Raw genomic sequence first — 21,094 nt, 5'->3', positions numbered from 1 at the left:
CCATCCTCAGGGACCGGGAGTCTCTCCTTACGCCTTCCCGACCCCGCCACCACCAGGCTTGGGGCTGGACGAACTGAGGCGTTTGGCAGGAGAGTGGGTGGGCGCGTCCTCACCCTGGGAAACGCGTCGCCCTCGGGTGCGCAACCTCGCCGCGAGGCCTCTCCGTGGGTTGGGGGGGAGCGGGAGGCGGAGCGCGGGGGGCGGTGGGATGGGGCGTGGCGGGGGGGGGGGCGAGGGGCGCCGGCCGCCTCTCCCATTGGCTGCGCCGCCCCTCCCGCCGCGCGCCCCCGGCCAAGCGCCGGGCTGCTCCGGCCGCGGCTTCCGCGCAGGTTCCCGCAGGAGGGAGGACGCGCTGGGGCGGGACCGGCCTCCCCAGCCAGCACCAGAGCCCTGCGCGGGAATAGAGCCTGGGTGGCTGGCGGGGAGTCCCGGAGACTCTTCAGCCTCCGGAGTACGGAGAGGCGGGGGGGTCCTACCCTCTGCCCGCGCCCCCGTCCCTTGTGCTCGACCTGGGGAGCGGGGCGCCCCGCGCGCGGCCCAGGTGGTACCTGCACGGGTGCAATGACCGGAGCCCGAGAGAACCGAGTGGAGCCGGCGGAGAGAACTGCTGCGCCCGGGCTGGCCGCTGTCACCGAGGCTGCTTGAAAGTCCCCAAAGTTGAGAGTCAGCGAGAGGCTGCCGCCCGCCGGGAACAGGAGAGAAAGAACTCAAAAGGTGTGAAAGTGACCGAGGCAGACAGAAAGACCGACAGGCGCGCAGGCCTTCGGAAAACATCGCCGTGAGCAGCCCATCCCCAGAGCACGTGAGGCTTCGCTGCTCTGTGAGTTGTCTTTTGGACTGGTGCCTTGTTTAGTATTTCCGTTTAATTGTTTATAGCATTCGTTTGTGTATTTTTTGTGTCTGTTGAAGGGAGTTAAAAAAAAAAAAGCAAGATGCACCCTTTTAAAAAATTAAATTTCTGATGATGAGACGGTTGTATTGAGAGAATGTGCCTGCAAAAGCAGGAGTAACCGGGGGGGGGGGGCGGGAAGGATGCATTTAGCAGTAAAAAGGCAACGTAGGGCTCTATAGTGTGAATCGAACCCATTTCAAAAGTTATTGGAAAAAAGTACTGAATGACTCTTAAGGGTTAACTAATTGGTAGTTAACTTGTGCCTTTCCCCTCCTCTTAAATATTGTTTACTAGATTGACTGGTGGGAGGCCCGAGCTGGTGAAAAGGCTCCTAAAAGAGACTCAGAGGCGACCATAATGTCTTTGCGGTCCCACGCATTGCCTACCCTGCCAGGAGTCCTCAGACCGGGCTGCAGAGAGCTGCTGTGTTTGTTGATGATAACCGTGACTGTGAGCCCGGGCGCCTCCGGCCTGTGCCCCACGGCTTGCATCTGTGCCACTGACATTGTTAGCTGCACCAACAAAAACCTGTCCAAGGTGCCTGGGAACCTTTTTAGACTGATTAAGAGACTGGATCTGAGCTATAACAGAATTGGGCTTCTGGATTCTGAGTGGATTCCGGTGTCATTTGTCAAGCTGAACACCCTTATTATTCGTCATAACAATATCACCAGCATCTCTGCTGGCAGTTTTTCCACAACTCCAAATCTGAAGTGTCTTGACGTATCATCCAATAAGTTGAAGACAGTGAAAAGTGCTGTGTTCCAAGAACTGAAGGTCCTGGAAGTGCTCCTGCTTTACAACAATCACATCTCCTCTCTCGACCAGTCAGCATTTGGAGGGCTGTCCCAGCTGCAGAAACTCTACTTAAGTAGAAACTTTCTCACACAGTTTCCTGTGGATTTGTATGTTGGAAGGTTCAAGCTTGCAGAACTGATGTTCTTGGATGTTTCTTATAACAGAATCCCTTCCATACCAATACACCATATAAATTTAGTGCCAGGGAAACAGCTGAGAGGCATTTACCTACATGGAAACCCGTTTGTCTGTGACTGCTCCCTGTACTCATTGCTGACCTTCTGGTATCGTAGGCGCTTTAGTTCTGTGATAGATTTTAAGAACGATTACATCTGTCACGTGTGGTCTGGCTCCAGGCACTCCAGTCAGCTGCTTCTGCTTCAAGATAGCTTTATGAATTGTTCTGACAGCGTAGTCAATAGTTCCTTCCATGCACTTGGCTTTATTCGTGAGGCTCAGGTAGGGGAAAGACTGGTTGTCCATTGTGACAGCAAGATTGGTAATGGAAACACGGATTTCATCTGGGTTGGTCCAGATAACAGACTACTGGAACCGGATAAAGAGATGGAAAACTTTCATGTGTTTTACAATGGAAGTCTGGTGATAGAAAGCCCTCGTTTTGAGGATGCTGGAGTATATTCTTGTATTGCAATGAATAGGCAGCGCCTGTTAAATGAAACTGTGGATGTCACCATAAATGTGAGCAATTTCACTGTAAACAGATCCCATGCTCATGAGGCATTTAACACAGCTTTTACCACTCTTGCTGCCTGTGTGGCCAGTATCATTTTGGTACTTTTGTACCTCTATCTAACACCGTGTCCCTGCAAGTGTAAAACCAAGAGACAGAAAAATGTGCTCAACCAAAGCAATGCCCATTCATCCATTCTCAGTCCAGGCCCTGCTGGTGATGCCTCTGCTGATGAACGGAAGGCAAGTAAAAGAGTGGTGTTTTTGGAGCCCCTGAAGGATACTGCCGCAGGGCAGAATGGGAAAGTGAGGCTCTTCCCCAGTGAGACAGTTATAGCTGAGGGCATCCTAAAGTCCACAAGGGTGAAATCCGACTCAGATTCAGTCAATTCAGTGTTCTCAGACACACCTTTTGTGGCATCCACGTAATTGTGTGCCTGTATTTGTATGATGTCGTAATTTAATCATTACATATTTAATTGTGTATAAATGTAATTGTGTATAAATAGCAGGACAGTAATTGTGTTGTTTTGTTTGTTGAGATAAAACTGAAATGACCTCTTAAAAGGGTTGATAGGAAAGCAGGTAAAAGCACTTTGGTTCCTCAATGTGCCAGAGAAAGATGGGGCTGTTTTCCAAAGTAAGTTCTAGATAACAATATCTTAGTCTTTAACATCATTGATGACTTCAGATCTGGCCCAGAAGTGATATATGACTGACATTATCCCTTTATTCAGGACTTTTAAAAGAAAAAAATAAACTCCATATATTAGTAGTCTTTAAAAATATACTTTGCTAACTTATGAGGACCAAAGTTGAGTTAGTTTTAAAGCATTAGTATCCCATTTCATTTTATAAAAGATGTGCAAGGAAGAAACAAGAAACAATTATTTTATAAAGTATAAAGTTAGATTTGGGAATTATGCAGCCAAAATTATAATTTGAGATCAGAGTGAACTAATTGCACTGATAAAATTTGCTGGATAATGTCACATCCTATGTGGAGTTCAGTAAATAGTTAAAGAAAGGTACATTTGGTTGACTGTCTTTTTTCCATTCTGTACATTCTCTTCATTCTGTATCCTGTAGAAAAGATGTCTTTGATAAATTTAAAGTCATCATTGTTGACAAGAATATGTGTCAATACCAAAGTGTCTGAGTAAGCCTTTATTCAAGCAGACTAATATTTGTTCATATGCTTCTGGATATGAAATCTTAAATTATATGAGCTACTAAATAGAGACTACCTTGTTGTGCTTTGGACATTTAGATTAATGTAAATATATGTATTCCATGACTTACTGTTTTATCTGGCTATTTCAACATGTAAATCTAAGATGTTTTATGTGATTGTGCTATTTTGTGTTAAGCACTACCTATAGCAAATATCTCTCCAAAATTCTTATAGTTATAATGGCGAGTTTATCTGTTAGAGGGAGAAAAAGGTTTAAATGTGTTCTGTACCAATATATATACTTTCTATATCACTTTTTACTCTGATATCATTATGCATTTTGACCAGATTAGAAGACACTTAAATCCCAATTTTGCAACAAGTGAGAGCCTAGGAGACCTTACTATTCTTCTCTCTGCCATAGGGTGATCAAGTACCTTCTCTGGACCTAGGATTCCTCAGCTGTAAAACGAGGGTTTCAGGCCAGATGATTTTTAAGATTCTTCCTCATACTGTCATTGATGATTTCCTGGTGGCCTTAGCCCCGTCACTGACTCCCAGAGGCTTGCCAAAACGGTACCACATACTAGTGGAAGACGGATGGAATTAGCATCAACACTGTCACTCACAGGGACAAACCCAATATTCAAATCCAGTTCTTTCCCCTTCTCATGCATGAATGAGACCCAGAGATTGTTGTGGGTTGTCTAAGGTGGAGCAGTAAATACGTGACAGGGATAAAAGGAGAGAGCCCAGGTTCAGCATTCTCCCTGGAAAGATAAGCGGTGCCCCAAAATGATTACCTTAAACAGGGAAGGGTATGAGAAGGAACAAAGAAATTAGACCAAAGAGTGATCAGTGAATGGCTAAGGAGAATCAAGAATTGATTCTAGGGCTAAGAGATTTTAAAGAGATGTGGGCAGCAGTGACACAAATTAAGAGAAGTAGATGAGGTAGCAGGTGAGCCACCCTCATGGGCAATGGTAGTTTTCCAGGAAGTGTCTGTGATGATAATAATAATGAACGCATGGTGAGAGCTCCCTAAATACCAAGTCGGGCTCTCCGTGTAGACTCCCTGTCAGCAGGGGTGTTAGGTAGAAAGTGACCACCAGGAAGGTCTCCTTTAAGGCATCAGATGCAGAACAACTGCTCAGTAGCACTGAAAATTCCTGACTTCATGATAAAAATTGCTGCCCCTGCCTCTTAATTACTGACCTCGCCCCTTAAACAAGATCCATCAGAGGCAAAGATTTTCCAAGCAAACATTTTAGTCTAGTTAATGCTGTTTAAATAGGAGTTCTATGATTTGTGTGATCTTGGAAATCATTATTTTTTCTTCCTTCACATTTAGAGAAAACAGACTGAGATGCTGAGATTTGCTTAGGATCACATGGTTAAAACCACACAAGTTAAAATCACAACCACTAAAGCTGTCTGAGCCATGGGAAGGGCTACCTGCAAGGTGAGTTTGGTAAACCTGATGCCCCACCAAGGAAGCTGCAGAATTATGCAGTCTTTTCTGGATGAGATTTCTTAAGTCCTCACAGCCTTAACCCTAGGAAATCAGTGTTGCACTTGACAGAGAAACATGGGCAGTGCCAGGAGATGGTGGTAGTAGAGTTCAATCACAGTGATTCTAATAATAGTTGAAGGATAGGGTGGGCTGAGATAGAAGCCAAGATACTTAAAAGCAAAAGCAAAAAAAAGTGGAAAAAATCCTAAATACTGAAAGCAAAGCTGTGTTTTGAGCAAATATAGGAAAGCATAGTAATTGAAAATCATAGAACTGAATGTTATGGTCTGGACTTCTAAGTTTTTAGGTGTATCAGGTTTTTAGTTGGAACCTGACTTCATGTATTTTACATATAGGAATGAAATTAGTTTTTGCTTTATAAATTTGTCTCACTCAAAACCTTTTACATGATTTTCCTTTGAGTGGTAACGTGGATTTATGTAACTGGGTTGTTCTTTTAAGCCATTCAGTATTTTTCATTACATAGTGGTAAGAGGTAGACTCATTGGAGAAATCAAGTAACACAGAAATAAGATTTTCCTGGGCTTAGAGTATTTTCCCACTGTAATGACATTAGATCCACTATTTTTTTTATTATCTATGCCAATATATTCTATAGTTAATTGTGAATTGTGTTTTTAATACACTTTTAAGATTTATAACTTGAAAGAATGGCCTAAAAGATTTTCTTATGTATACTCAACTTCTGCATTAATTCTCACTGCTGCCTTAGACACATTTCCATATATGTATTTTTAGCTTTAACTGTTTGAATTATTTGGGAAGAAAACTGGTTTTATTTTTGTAAATAAATATTTTCCTAAAATACTAATCCGAGAGGGACATAGGTGGAACTTATGGAGGTAGAACCATAAGAACAGGAAAACACTCTGTCCAAATTCTGAAAGATGTTGATTATGCATCATCCTACTAAGTACTGTTAAAACAGGATACAACCTAAGCATCCTCCAGCATCACTAGGTTTTCCTTTGCCATAACTGCAAAGGAAATCCAGTGTCCCTGGGTTTCCCAAGTGATCTTTCAGGTGATCCAAAACCAGGCATCTCAATAGACTGGGGAAAATGTATTCACCAAGGGTTTTCAGCAACCTCTGTACCACACACTCTTAACCAGAGACTCTGACCCAGGAAGTTGGGGTAGACCCTGCCCATTGTATTTTTTTTAAAACTTGTAATTCTGATTCTTTCGATTTTGATGAAACCATCAATAGGACCATAGCAAATTTCGTGTTTAAGGCTATATTGAAATACATTCTTCTTACTAATAATTATTAATAAAAGAATCTTATTTCTCTTCAAAACATCTAAGATATTAAAAAGAAAAAACAAAAACAAGTCTTGTTCACTCATACTAAACCTAAAGTAAATTGTTGGATGTCATTTATGGTTTATATTTTTCTAAATTACAAAATCTGAAATTACTTTGAGATGACTAAATCCCTGATAGTTTCATTTTTTATGTCTATTTTTAGTTTGCAAACCAGATCAGGTTTGCAACAATGAGCTTTGAAGCCTTCACATTTGATGAGATCATAGTGCAGATTTCATCTACAGAGATCCAAACTTGTTTTTCAAAAGAGAGCACTAAGATTCTATCCATAATTCTATCATCTCTCCCTGCCTAAAAGCCAGCCCCCAAACCCATGTTACTTATTTAGTGTGTGAAAAGATGATGATTAGTTTGTCTTTGTATTGTTAGATGATAATAAATAAAAAGAACTAAAAAGCCTATAATAACCTCAAGTAATTTAGAGAACTACTGAAAATGCATTGTTGCTTATAGATAGATTCCAGATAAGGTAGCCCTTTTACAGTAAGGACCAGAATATACAGAATATAGATGATTAGACACTTTGTAAATTGTGAAATGTACAAACAGTATTTATACTGACTCTCAAGCACCTACTAAATATCAGGTATATTGCAAGAAGTAGTGTTTGGTTTCCTTATCACAGCAGCCTTGAAAGAAGGGAAATATTACCCTTTTACAGGTGAAAAAACACTCTCAAAGAGAAAAAATTAATTTTCCCAGGTGATTCAGCTAATAGGCTGTTTTTATCATGATAATCACTTCTAAAATATCTCTTCACAATATTCATAGGTGTTTTGCCAATAAGACAGTTTTGTAAGGCAGGAGTCAGAAGTAGGCTTTCTATAAATGTAACAATGTGAATAAATTGATGCTCCCAACAAGTCTGGGGAGAAGAGTAGAAGGTCAGGAGTCATAATAAGGGTGATTTTGCAAACAATACATCACAAGTAGCAAAACCGAGAACCCACCAAAGAAGGTTAGGATTTGACAGACCAGGGCTCCACTAGTCTGTTGCTCTTTTTAGCTTGCTTCCTCTTCACACATGAAATTATTCAATATGCAAAATAAGTATCTGCTTTTACCATTATAAACTGTGTATCAAAATATTTAAATGAATGATTTACTTCAATATTTTTAAAACTAAAAATGACTCCAATATATAGAGGATAAAAATACTATCAGAGAGAAGAAGTTTTCTACCAAAGAAATTTTTTAAATTTCCAGAAAAATAGAGAAAATGCAGACTTCACAGTAGATTTTCCCAACCAATTTTAAAATTAGCATCCTCAAGACAATTCTAAAAGTATTTCATAAGGTAGCCTCAGTGGATTACTTGATTAAACTTCTGCATAAGATGATAGCAGAGTATCAAATATATTTTTAGAGAATGCTGTAGTGTTCATTGGATCCTAATGTCATAGAATCATAGGAGAAAGAGTCATCACTTTGGTAATGAATGGCCAGTAGTATCCAGGAACAGGTTATTGAACATTTCTGGACACACCATGGCTGCCATAAATGATACACAGTATCTATACTGTTCTCACAAGGGACGTTATGCTACAGAGAAAGTAATCAAAAAAATTAAAAGTAATTAAGAGTAATTAAAGGAGATGATCTGCTTGCTAGTGACTAATGGTGCAAAAGAGGTGAAAAAGAAAATTGGCAGAGACCTTGCTTTAACCAAGGGGGCTAATAAGGCACTGACTGGCATACTAAATAATTGTCCCACAGATGCCTTGAATGCTTCCATAGCTGAGATCCATATTTTCAGAAAGACAGTACTTCAGGGAAGTGTGCAAGCTACTTAATCGTGTTCAAATTAATACCAATCATTCTATTTAAAAATCTGCTGTATACTATGATTTTGATCCAATATAGAGAAAGAAGGACCTTAAAATTTCACATTGGTCCTCTATTTATACTCATTGCTGCAGTCCTTCTATCATAGTTAGGATGAAGCTGTTTAAACCTGTCCTAGCCCTGTCAGGAGAAAGGGCAGTAATAGCAATAATTACATGTCTTGTATGTAAACCCTATGCAAAGAACTTTAAATATTTTGTCTCACATCTAGGAAAAAGTTATTATTTTTATGTTCATATGTATGGATGAATTGAGGTTTAGCTATGTTAAGTGATTTGCCCAAGAACATGTAAAGGAGTCAGGATTTGAATTTGGTTTTGTCTGGATGCAAAATCCAGTCTTGTCTATACTATAGTAAATTAAACTGTAATACTTTTTATCTCCATTAAGAGGGCTTTGCCCATGTCCCCCCCGCCCCCCGCCCCTTTTAAACAGTCTCACTAAGTTGCCTTGGCTGACCTTGAACTTGAGCTCCTCCTGCCCCAGGCTTCCTTTGTGCAATGGTCTGGCTCTTTTTACAAGGGTACTCTACTATAATCCTGGCAGTTCACTGCTTTGGCCCTCGTTCAGTATTGGCTTTTATTCTTCTGCTTCTCTTTACACGCCCTATTTCCCTGACCCAGATCCTCAACTTCTAGAGAATATGTCTTCTCTCTCTTTTTCTACCACCTAGCACATAGTAGGTGTTTGCATGTCTTTGCAATTCATTCATTCAAAAAACAGTATTGAGCCCCTAATATGTGCCAGTTCCTATGCTTAACCCAAAGATCAACAATGATGCAGCTGGCCCCTAGGTTTCCAAGAAGAGGCAGAAATATAATTTTGTCATGAGGTAAGTGCCCCAATGTAGAAATGTCTCAAGACAGGGAGGTAAAGGAAAGGATCCTGGAAGAAATAATGCTTGGGTGGAGCCTTCATGGAGGACTCTTTAAGTCTAGAGAGGGCCTGTTTATTTTCCACAGCTAGACAAGCAAACATAATGAAAGGGAAGACTGTGAATATTCTCCAGGTCCGTGGGGATCCAACTAAAGTGGCTATCAAGAAACCAGGGTGCCAGCTTCCGCAGATTTCCCTTCTAATGAGGTCCTTTGGTAGTTTGATCACTAGACCGTTGGATGGGGTCCAGTGTGAAGCTTCCTAGTTTCACATTCCTGTCTCTGCACTGCTATTACAGCTGCAGTGTATACCAATTTCATAGCTCCACGAAGCCTTCCTTCCATAGGAGGGCATGCACAAGATTGGCTCATGTAAATGCTTAGAGTATATTTTGCTAGGCTAAAACAACTTAGAAATATTAGCTTCTCTTGTGTAACAATGTGGGCTTAACAGAATAATGATGAAATAATCCTACCTAATTCAGTTATCACTCTATAGGCCAAGCAATGTCTTAGAGCCAATGTTTACTTAAGCCTCACTGAAATTAAATTTACATTGCTAGTGCAGATATTGACTTGATTAAGATGATTTTATAAGACTGAATGATTGAGGTGGGAAGAGACACAAAGATGGATTTTTCAAGGGGAAAGAAAAATACTTGCAGAATTAAATTCCAGTAGTCACTCTGCATATTGAGTTTGTGTGTATTTTTGCCCTAACTCTACCTGGTTAAATACCTCTTCAAAGCCTTTGTGCTTGAGTGAATCTTGCTCAAAGTCTAGGCTTGAAGAGCTATTGCACACTTAAAAATAAAACTTTTCTTTCAATTCTGTGCCTTTTTCCAAAGAGTGTATCTTGCCTGATGGGCAAACATAGTGAAATATCTCTGATGTAAAAGCCTAAGAGAAGTTGTTTTTTTTTAATTTGTTCTCATTTTTTAATATTCATGCTTAATTATAACCTTAGGGAGGCCTTCAGCTCTCCATCTGACCTACTTCAAATCAGTAGAGAAAAATAGCATATATCTTCCCTTGGCAACCATTTATAATAACTTTGACTTTTTCCCAAAACCAAGAGGAAATACAGTGCTTGACCCTGGGCCAAGTTTGTCAGGAGCTGTTTGTGTTAATCTCACTCATATAAGGATTCAATTGGAAAAGCCTATCATTGATTATTATATATAATTTGTAATAAGGACCTTAATTAGCTATGGTATATAGTGTTTTGAAGGACAAACGTATTATTATACTTTTTTCTTGTTTAATTGGTCAACATTAAGCATTTTTAGAATTTGGCAGAGTTTTTGAAAATGAAATTATATACAGTCCCTTAGAGGAACTTAGGTTTTTGCAAAGAACTAGACTCAGGCATTTCTCTGTAGGGATTTTCTACCAATAATGACAGGCTGGCTAGCCAACTCCCCTGTTGTTTGTCACTTGGGGTATTCAGTTGTAAGACTGCACACTGGAGGAGGTGTGAGTGTCATCTACCATGATTGAGCATTCTGTAGTTCTCTTGGATATAGAGTGTGGCAGGGTTTCTGCCAAGCAATGATGCCACTTTTCACAAGGCCTAGAGATTTAGAGAAGATGAGGCAAAGGCATTTCTGGGAAGTCTTTCCTTGCTACATGTTCATCTCTACTTCTAGAAAATCCTGAAGCATATGGCTTATTAATTGTTTTCAAACCACCTTAAAGCTACTTAGCTATGGAAACTCACTCTCCAGCCCCAATGCCAAATATGAGCACTTTACTTAGTCTGTGGGCATCCCATGCCCAGTGTTTGTATTTGATCTAGAAATGCCTTCTGGGTTCTTTTAAGGGCATTTTTCATCTCCATCAAATGGTTAACTCCATCCTTCTGAGTACTCAGGTGCCAACTCTTGGTGTCATTTTTGACTACTTTCTTACATCCTATACCCAATGTGTTGAGGAGATTCCTCTGGCTCTACCTTCAAAATAGCATCCATGGAGTGTGGCCTTTTCTCCTCTCTTCCACCCCATCATAGCCTGGCAGGTCCCCCTGATCCTTGCCTTCCTAGGGTTCCTCCTTAAAGGGCACAGCTATCATGGCCCTTCCAAGGTAGATGCCAGCTCATGCTTCTCCTCTGTGCCAAACCTTATGACTCTGCCTCTCACCCCTTGACTTTGGACTGCAGATGCCTATGGAGATCTCAAAATCAGACCTATCCTGCACTTCACCCTAGAGGTTCTCATTCCCTGGGGATTCTAAAATATAGCTAATAAAGTATAGTTATTACTATTATTATTTTGGTACTGGGGATCGAACTCTGGTCCTTGCGCTTGTGAGGCAGGTGGCAGAACCACTGAGCTAAATCCCCAGGCCCCGGTAGAGTCCTTATTAAGGTCTGCAAGCTCTTACCCTGACCAGTGCCCTGGCCTCTTTCCCCAGTCCTTTCCCTGAATTCACTCTGCTGTCATCTACTGACCCCTGTCTTTTCAAAGGCTTTGTACTTCTCTGTCTCCTCTTCCCTTGTTTCCCCTCAGCTTGACCTCCTTCAGGGCTTTGCTCAGATGTTGTCATCCTCAGGAGGCCTCTGGACCTCATTCACCCCAAGCTCACCCCATCCCCCAGCTTTGTTCTATATTTCCACCCCTTTCATCATCATGTGACTTACATGTAGTATATATCTTACTTACCATGTGTCTTCCACAAAGGCAAGGATTTTGTCTCGCTTTGTTTGCTAGTGTTTCCCAATGTTGAGAACAGAATGTGGCCCAGCAAATAATAGGCATTTGTGGAAGGAATGACACACAGGAAGGAGCTTTAGGACTGCCCACTGTTCCAGACTCTGAGGTGAGCTAGGCCACATAGGTACATCCTGTGTATGACACAGCCACCTCCCTTGTGACATGTGTTCTGTTTTGTCCCATGGTTTGTGACATTCTTCTTCAGGCCCTAAAAGAGCACACGGGGAGTTTTGCCATATCCTGGGCTGAATAAACTGTCTAAACAATCTAAGTACCCATTTAGCATGAATTTCCCACTGGTTTAAGGCTTCCCATTTGGTGTTCATGAGAAGATGTCGTGTCGGGTACCAGAGAGACAGGAAGTGCGATGTCTGTCTCCTCTCAGCAGATACTAACAGAATAATGCCAATTAGCATGTGTCAGGAGCTTGAAAGGAATCAGACTGGACTTAAAAGGTATCAGGCAGTAGGCCTGCACAAATTTAACAAGCTGTCTGTACTTCTGGAGCAGGCGTTTTGGAACCTAGTCTTGTCGAGAGGAATTCTGACTGTGTTTGTGAATCCATGGCAGGGCTACAGGGTTTACCCAGTCACAGCTGCTGTACCAGCAGAAGCGACCTCTGTGGAGGTTGTGAGGTTTGGCAGGCCAATTAACTACTGTCCTGTTAATATGTAGAAACTTCCAGCAACTTCCATGGCAACATGTTTTCTGAATTAGTCCCTGGTATAAGGACACATGTGCATTATCATAGAGAAAAGCAAGCAACACAGAGAAAAGCATGGAGAAAAGCAAGCTCCTTCTGGGAGCTAAACAGGGTGGGGGGTATAGCATGAGGGCTGGACCCTCAGAATATCAGCCCCTCCAGGGATGGGATGTGGGGAGAAGAGTACGTGGACCAGATGTCAGATGTTTCCTGAACTGTGAAGTGCATGGTAAGGAGAACCCTGAAAAATGGCAGCTGGACCAGGCTGGGGGCCAGGAGGTGGCTCATCACTACTGAGTTCTCTGCCCACTGCACCCCTTTTTACTTTCCACTGAGAGTCCATGCAGCCCCAAATCCAAGAGGACAGTGAGCAACATATCGCTTGCAGTGGATTAATCCTGTTGGCATATTATGCTTCCTGTTAAGGGAGCATTTTTCCCCCTACATGTTTTTCCTCTTCTATCAAATCAACGTACTTTCTGGCTATTAACAATAAAAACATTGAAGAAGATGTGACAATGAAATACAAGTGACTAACACTGAGCACTCTCCACGTCAGCTGCCATTTTAGTGTGCTCCACGAACTAGCCCTTGTAATCCTCGTAACAGCCCCAGTTAGGATTACTACCGACTCCTACCTGACCTAGGAGCAAACTGAAGCACAGGGAGGTTTAGAAATAAAGAGCCTAAGATCACACAGCTGGTAAATGGCAGAGTCAGGACTCACACATTCCTTCATTTAAGCTAGTCAGCAACCACTGAAATAAGAATTATTGCCTAATTTTACATGTAAGAAGATTGAAAGAAATTAATTACTCTCTCAAGGCCATGTGGTCAGTAAGTAGAAAGTTAAGATCAGAATCCAAGTTTGTTAGTCTTCAAAGCACTTGGCTGCGCTTCTTAAGTAAGGCCCACTCTTTGATTTATTATTAAGATTCTAAATTTGGAATTATCATAATTATTGCTGGAAGTAGGCATCTAGATATCACTGGGTATTAGGTAAAGATCCTATAATTTTAAGCTTTATTAAAAAAGAAAATAGCCAGGAACTGCATCCTTCAGATCAGGATCTGAGCAGCAGCACATTGGAGCTGCCAGGAGGGACTGCTTGCTGGCCCTGTGCCTGCCACAGGAGGAGTCCTTTGCTTACATAATCACAAACAGGTATGCACTAACAGACCAATTTCCAGATAGGAAAATTGCCTGAGGTTCTATAACAGAGCTAGCAGGTAGCCAGGGTAAGGTCTGATCCCACACCCTCTACTCCAAAGCCTGGGCTCTTGGCAGGACTGTGGAGTCCTCTGCTGGTAACCAATGTAAAGGTCACCTGCTAATAGGCACCTGGACACCTTAGCTGCACATTTTTAAATAATAGAATTAAAAATTTTTTTCATTCTGTTGGGAAACTTTAAAGGTCAGATCTTTGCCTGGGCTTGTCTTAATCAATCTACCACAGACGGCAGATTGGTTCTCTGGTCCCCACCACCACCCAGCTCAGAAAGGATGCTACTACTGGCCATCAGGAAGACCTTTGAGATTGAAGATATTCATCATAAATCTTACATTTCTGTTGGGAAACCAACTCCCAGAGCATATCCTACACATCATAGGTCTGATAGCTGAGCTGCAAAAATAAGACACAGAAGCCATTGGCCCACATGCTCTTCCTTATGCTCATGGGTATGGTAAGATTATTTTATTCACTGTTTTAAATGTGCACATTCATTCTCTTTCTGGCAACTTCCAGGAAGTATTTACTCTTGGCTGGATAAAAGTAACTGAATGTATCCAATAAAAATATTTTTTAAAATAGGAGCTGCATTACCCTTTTGACAGCAATCTGAATTTATGTTTATACATATTATTCATGTTTATAATCTTAGAATTGTTTTTATTCTCAAGGAAAAATATGCCACCGAATTTGGCACCAAGTGGTGAGTCTGTTCTTTTAATTTTCTTTCATCTCCTTTTCATGTCTCTCTCTCTTCTCTTGTTTTTGTTAAATCACTACTTCTTTCATACATTTAGTGCTAGAGAAGTCTAGAAAATTTTATCAGTCTAGAAAATCTGTAGTATTTATAGGCTCATATATTCTTTACAAGCTCAGGGTTTGGAATCTGCTAATGTGTGCCATTTATAGTCTGAAATCACATTACCTTTTACCATTTGGCTCAGTTTCCAACATTAAGTTTAAATCACTGCTATAGCTGGACTTCCCTAAATGGTATCTAACCAGTGGGGATTACCTTTCTCTGTTGCTCCTAAGGCTGTTGCCAATTCAGTAAATGTCAGCCTGTTACAAGGAAGGAGATGACACATCCAATCCACTGAATGACCGTTTCACCTACTCTTAAATTTTACTTTATGTGTCATAAAATGTTTCATAATATTATCACAACTCATATTCAGCCATGATAGCTAATATTTAATATGTTCCTGAGAAATAATTGTATAACTTTACATTTACAAAATAAGTATGTCATTAATACTCAGATTTTTCATTAATGGGATGTCCATTAGTCATCTTTTCATCGCAATAACAAAGTACCTGGGGTAATCAACTTATAAAGAGAAGAGGTTTATTTTGGCTTAGAGTTTTGGAGATTCTGGCCCATGACAGGTTAGTCTTAGTGTTTGGGGCCTGTGGCAAGGCAGCACATCACAGCCGGCTTGTGTGGTGGAGCAAAACTGTTTGCCTCATGAGCCAGGAAGAGGAAGAGGAAGTGGAAGAGACTTCAGGTCCCCCATCCTCATTATAGGCATGCCTTCAGTGGCCTAAAGACCTCCCATTAAGCCCCACCTCTTAAAAGTTCCTCCCTCTCCACATAGTGCCACCTGGGGACCAAGACTTCAATACATTATGGCTGAGAGACTTAAATTCTAAATTATAGCATCAAGACATGCATACTTGTTGAGTGATTGACATGATGCACCAGCAGGACATTCTGCAATTACTGGAAGCCTGGGAATTTAAACCAGATGTTCTTATTTCTCAATCTATTGTTTTCCAAAAAGCCTTTAAAAATACTAACATAAACTATATTAATCTAGTCTTCAAGTACATTAAAAGGTTAAAAATCAATGTTTTAAGTATTAGCCAATCAAAGATGAGTCGTACTATTAAGCAAAACTATTCATTTTGTGGTAAAGAGAGAATAAACAGACTTTCCCTGAGGCATTTGAGTTTGTCAGTCAAGCTTCTATCCATCAGCATAGTCTTAAACCTATCATTTCCACTGGATACAAAAATTGGGAGCATTTTTTTCCATTTTAAATTGTAGCACTCTTTTTCCTAAATTATTCTTGATGTAATTGTTGTCTATTCTTTTTGGTTAAATTGTTTTCATAAGGGTGTTACTATGTTTAAATAGTGGTGGGGTTCAAAACATGCTATCCCAAAATATAGCACATTGGTGCTTGAGAAGATAGTGGAAGCTGGTCACTCTCGGCCTTCCCTCACCCATCTCACCTGAGAGAACACTCTTACTCAAGAGATGCCCTCCCTACTACTGGAAGAAAAGAATACTTTTGCCTCTGAAGACAGAAGGACACAGACAAGAATCTGAATAGGCTTCACTTTGTTCCCAAGAGTTTATTGTCATTAGATTATACCCTCCTTTCCCAGTCATACTTCTTTATGACTGTTCACTTCTTCATCAAACCTAAGCATAAAAATACACAAGTTGATCTGTTCCTTTGAGTCTTATTTTTGAAAGCATCTGTGTCATAAAACATATAAAGTAAATTTGTTTGTCCTTCTCTTGTTAATCTCTCTTTCATTACAGGGGTTTTAGCCATGAACTTAGCAATGGATGAGGAAAAGATATCATCACCAATAATGTGTATACATATAAAATTTATAGAAAGTCATTGATCTGGACTGAACTGCACTAGGTCCCAAAAGACCAAACCAAAATGGAATCAATCATGTTAACATTCCACCACACGAAGTTGAAACTAAATTGTAAATCATTTATGTGGCTCTCCAAAAAATCAAGAAGGAGGGAGGGAGGGAAGAAGCGAAAGAGGGAGGGAAGAAGAGAAGAAGGGAGAGAGGAGAGAAGGGAGAAACTAAATTCCCAAATAAGTCAGTTAAGCCAGCATAATAAAGAAGTCTCTTCTGCTTTAACAAGGAAAGTAACTTTGAAAGAACCAACCTACTTTTTGTTCCTTGTTATTGTTTTCTTCAGTTTTGTTCTGAGGGCTGTCTGATTTGTTAATCACTGGTCCAATTCTGTTAAATGTACTTTGTTTAATGTTTGTCTTCTATCGAGTAGCATTAATATTATATCTAAATAGGGCCAGAGATTTAGCTCAGTGGTTCTGCCACGTGCCTTGCAAGTGCAAGGGCCCGCGTTCTTTCTCAAGTACAAAAAAAAAAAATCTAAATGTTAAGTATACAGGTACTTGCTTTAGCCAAATATTACAGTAACAAATTCTTTACTTAAAAAAAAACTACTTTAGGTCACCCTGTATCTCACTTATTTTCATATCAGGACATTAAAATGATAAAATGAAAATTGTGTCTAATTGCTTTCTCAGCTCTTTCCCTCCCAATGTCTTTCCTGGGTTCTTCTGGCATTGCTGTGACACTGAGTTACATTCTTTTGAGACACTGCATGTGACCTGCCACTTAGTAAACATTTCTTTCATTTCCTATTTAATGTCCTAAAGTTTGTCAGCCTCAAGTACAGAAATTAAATACAGACCTAAAATTTGTCTTGATAAAACAAATGTAATGGCATAACTCTTTAAGATTACATTCCAAATTCTCCTTTGGCTCCAGACAACTTTTCCAGTATTAATTCCTACAATTCTTCTATCTAAAAATCTCATTCCAATCTGGCCTACTCAGGGACCTTAGAAAGTCTTTCTCCTAGCATAGAATGTTCTTCCTGTGTTTTACATTGATCTAAGAATCCTAAAAGACTCAGCAAAAGTCTTCTATGAAGCCATCTTTGACCTTATTCATGTATTCACACATTTAAACAGCATTTTCTAAACATCTACCAGTTCTGATTTAAATCCTCCCTAAAAGCCCTTTCAAAGCAGGGCAGGGATTTAATTCAGTTTGCATGTGAAAGTGATTCCTCTCATAATAATATTGAGATGTTGGGTTAGGAGAAGGCAAGAATGGAAACAGGGAAACCAATTAGGGATCTTTACGACTACCCAGTAGCCCAAGGACGGCAAGATTTTGGAGATGGTAGAAAGGCACAGTTTTTAGGAATAATGACTGATTTAATTTATCCAAACAAATTACTTCAGACTCATATATAGGCAATCATAAAGATAAGCACAAAGCCCTGGAGGGAACGAAGAAGGATGATGTTGAGTGTCCAGAAAAGTATCCCTAAGGATATATTTCAAGACAGTCAGGAAGGATAAGTGGGATGAGAGTGAGGTTGGATAGAAGAAATAAAGATAAGTAGGAAAGAGACAGTCAAATTTTGTCTCTCTTATTACTTAGAATTGGGTCAGAGTCCTGCATGTAGGAATGTTAATCATTTAGGAAAAGTTGGTAAAACTAGTTTTATTAGCTTTATTTTTTGTATTGGGGATCAAACTTGGGACCTTGTGCTTGTGAGGTAGGCGCGATGCCACTGAGCTGAATCCCTGGCCCACTTTTATTAGCTCTTAATTTTCCTAGTTTATTTCATTCCCCCTTCAAGACAGGACACCAAGACAAGAGTAACTAAGATAATTTCCAGGTTTGCAGGAACACTCGGTTCCAGTTTGCACAAACTACCCAGGAGGAATGCCTGGAAGTCTCCAGCCATTGTCTGAACCCATAATCACCTGGATTCCAGGAAAAGTAGAGCCCCACGGGGGCTGCCTATAATAAGATCATCTCACTGCAAGTAGGAGCAATTGCCCCATGCAGGATGTGAGGGCAGACCCATCCCGAACATGGATGATCATCACATGGGAACCCAATTGCTCTTCAAGTCATAAGGAATCCTCCAGAGTTATGGAAACCAGGACTGAGATGTTTTGATAAGCAGGCCAGTCTGAACCCCTACATCAAAGTATGCCTCCCCTAGTTAATGCTAGCTGGAGTTTTTTTCCTAGTCTTCTTTACATTTTAACTCTAAAAATCCTCTCTATGCCTCACACTGATGTATCCTGAAATTCTTTTTCCATGACATGAGTGAAGAACTTATTTGGTGGGCCAAGATGAAGTCCCCATCTCTACTTTGGGAACTTCCTTGAACTGAATCTGTGACAGGATGAGGGGTTCCAGTCCAGCTAGAGGAAGCATCATGGTGAGAGGCTGTCTGGAGAGAATGCGTATATCTAGTACACTGCAAGTCTTTGGCTCTTTCCAGAACCTCAGTGGAAGATGGATAGAGGTAGGAGCCCTACAGAGGGGAAGCTGGAAAATTAGGCAGAGGTCAGATTCTCAAGGGTCCCATATGCTATCCCACATCATTTCAGCCTTATTCTGAAAGCTATAGGATTGGTCTTTGAAGAATTTCAGCAGCTGAAGTGACACAGGCACAGATTAGTACAGTATTCTAGAAAGAGTTTTCTGATCACAGTATGGAGGAAGAAGCAGACTAGTTTAGGGAATTGTAAGAACTATATGGAGAAAAATGATGGCTTGAATTAAGATGTTAAGATGCTAGGATTGACAAGAGTGGTGCTTGATTAGGTGGGAGAATGCAGGGGAGAGCAAGGCTGACCTTCTGGCTTGCTGTTCGGGCATTACAGAAAACTATGATGTCATTTTTCAAAATGGGAAATACATCTGATGAAGGAGAAAGTGTTTCATTTTAGATGTGTTGAGTTTGAGCAGCCTGTAGGGCAAAAAGAAGTGCTCAGCACAGAGACAGATGAAGATGCCTGGAGCTCAGAAGAAAAAGCTGGGTGGAGATTTAGATTTTGGTCATCAGCACTTAGGAATTAAATCCCTGGGCATGGATAAAATAAATCAGAGACTATGTAGCCAGAAAAAAGACAGCAAGATTTCCGCAGTTGGTTGGAAGAGCAGGAGCCAGAAAAGGAGAGGCCAAGTAGGCAGAGAGAAAACCAGAGGAGAATACAGAATCACTAAAACCAAATGAGGAACAGGTGACAATATCCAGCAGGGCCAAATACTTCAGAGAGATTAAGGAAGAGAAGCCTGGAACTGTTTGCTACATTTAAATAACAGGTGACCTCGGCACAAGTAGTGAAGTGGAGGAGGAAGCCAGATGGCAGTGGGCTGAGGACGGCAGGAGAAATGAGGAGGTGCAGACATTTCTCTCAAGAAGTTTGATTGGGAGGGATGTAAAACAAAAGGCAGAAACAGAACTATGCAAAGAGGTGCACAATGTAGGAAGGCCTGTTGAATTTCAGAAGGTTTAGGCTTATCTAAGCTAGGGTGGAGAAGCTAGTAGAGGAAAGAATGAAGATCTAGATGAGGCAAGGCATATAGAATGAAGCAAAAGCATGGCACAGCAGAAAGGGTGGAAGTAAGTACAAGGAGGACATCTCTTCCTTTCAGAGAGAAGGGAAGGGGAAGACGAAGGGTGTGGACATAAGATTTGGAGGACTGGGTAGAACCCTAGGAGACTACCTAAAGATCACAACAGATCTGAGAAACAGAAAAGGAAGTCACGTGATGAGAGTGAGAGGGAAGTGATGAGTTGGGAAAGGTCTAAAGAAAATGGAGAATATTTAAAATAGTAGTAGTGAAAAACAAGAGAAAGAGGATAGGGAAAATTCACAGGGCTTTCACGCTAATGACAACGTATCCATACATTTTTTTTTTCTTGGTTAGAAATTATATTTATTATCCCCTCCCCCCATGAACAGATTACTTCTCAGAAACATGAAGATATGATCCATGTCATCAATTACAATTTATAGAAAATAATTCATATCCTGTCAACAATATATTTCTGGCATTTTTAAAACAGTAGCCATTTTGTTTCCCATGTTAGTTCAAGAATAGTTTTATGGTGGGTTTTTTTTGGATCAAATCAGCACAGTCTTTGTTTATAGGTAACGGTTTCCTGACAGAGCCCCTCCCCCAACCCCTAAAAAAAATCTATATCCTAAGTGATAAACTTTTCTTGTACATTCAGCAAACTTTATATTGAAAAAAGAATAATTGATAGGTATTTACTCTCGTGCACAGTAATAAATCTAGCTGAGCTTCTACACCTTGCTTTGCACTGTTTACATAAAATAAATCATCTTATCAAGTTCCAATGGATATTTATTGAAATGTAAATACAAAAGCTATACATTTAATCCACTGCAATTTCCTTCTTTTTAATCTGTAATTAAAACATCACCATAAGAACAAGCTTCATCCCAAGATGTTTCCCTTTTCCCTCAACCATCTCTCTAAAAGCTGGAATCTTCTCTCAGATCATGTAGAGATACATTAAAAGCACAGAAAAAAAATGTTTTAGCTTGCTGACATAATGCCCTTAAGACTTCTGATATAATGCCCATATTTTAACTTTAAAATGTAAAATCAGAGTTAAAGCATCACTTAATCCATACAGTACATTAATTAATCAACAGTGTCCCACTGACTTCAGAAGTT

At 40.5% G+C, this 21,094-nt stretch overlaps 1 protein-coding gene across 1 annotated transcript; it reads left to right on the top strand.

Annotated features, from left to right (window-relative positions):
• The first annotated feature begins 286 nt into the window (after positions 1-286).
• Positions 287-16,245, top strand: Amigo2 (adhesion molecule with Ig like domain 2). The gene is made up of 2 exons (XM_004863137.4): positions 287-820; positions 1,187-16,245. The coding sequence occupies exon 2, from the start codon at positions 1,250-1,252 to the stop codon at positions 2,807-2,809; it is 1,560 nt and encodes a 519-aa protein (XP_004863194.1). The 5' UTR covers positions 287-820; positions 1,187-1,249; the 3' UTR covers positions 2,810-16,245.
• Positions 16,246-21,094: the final 4,849 nt, after the last annotated feature.

This window comes from Heterocephalus glaber, unplaced genomic scaffold, assembly GCF_053883595.1.
Source record: "Heterocephalus glaber isolate CG9 unplaced genomic scaffold, H.glaber_assembly_v1.0 deba00001733, whole genome shotgun sequence".
NCBI classification, from domain to species: Eukaryota; Metazoa; Chordata; class Mammalia; order Rodentia; family Bathyergidae; genus Heterocephalus; species Heterocephalus glaber.
The sequence above is the reverse complement of the archived record's forward strand: the minus strand, read 5'-3'. Positions and strand labels throughout refer to the sequence as shown.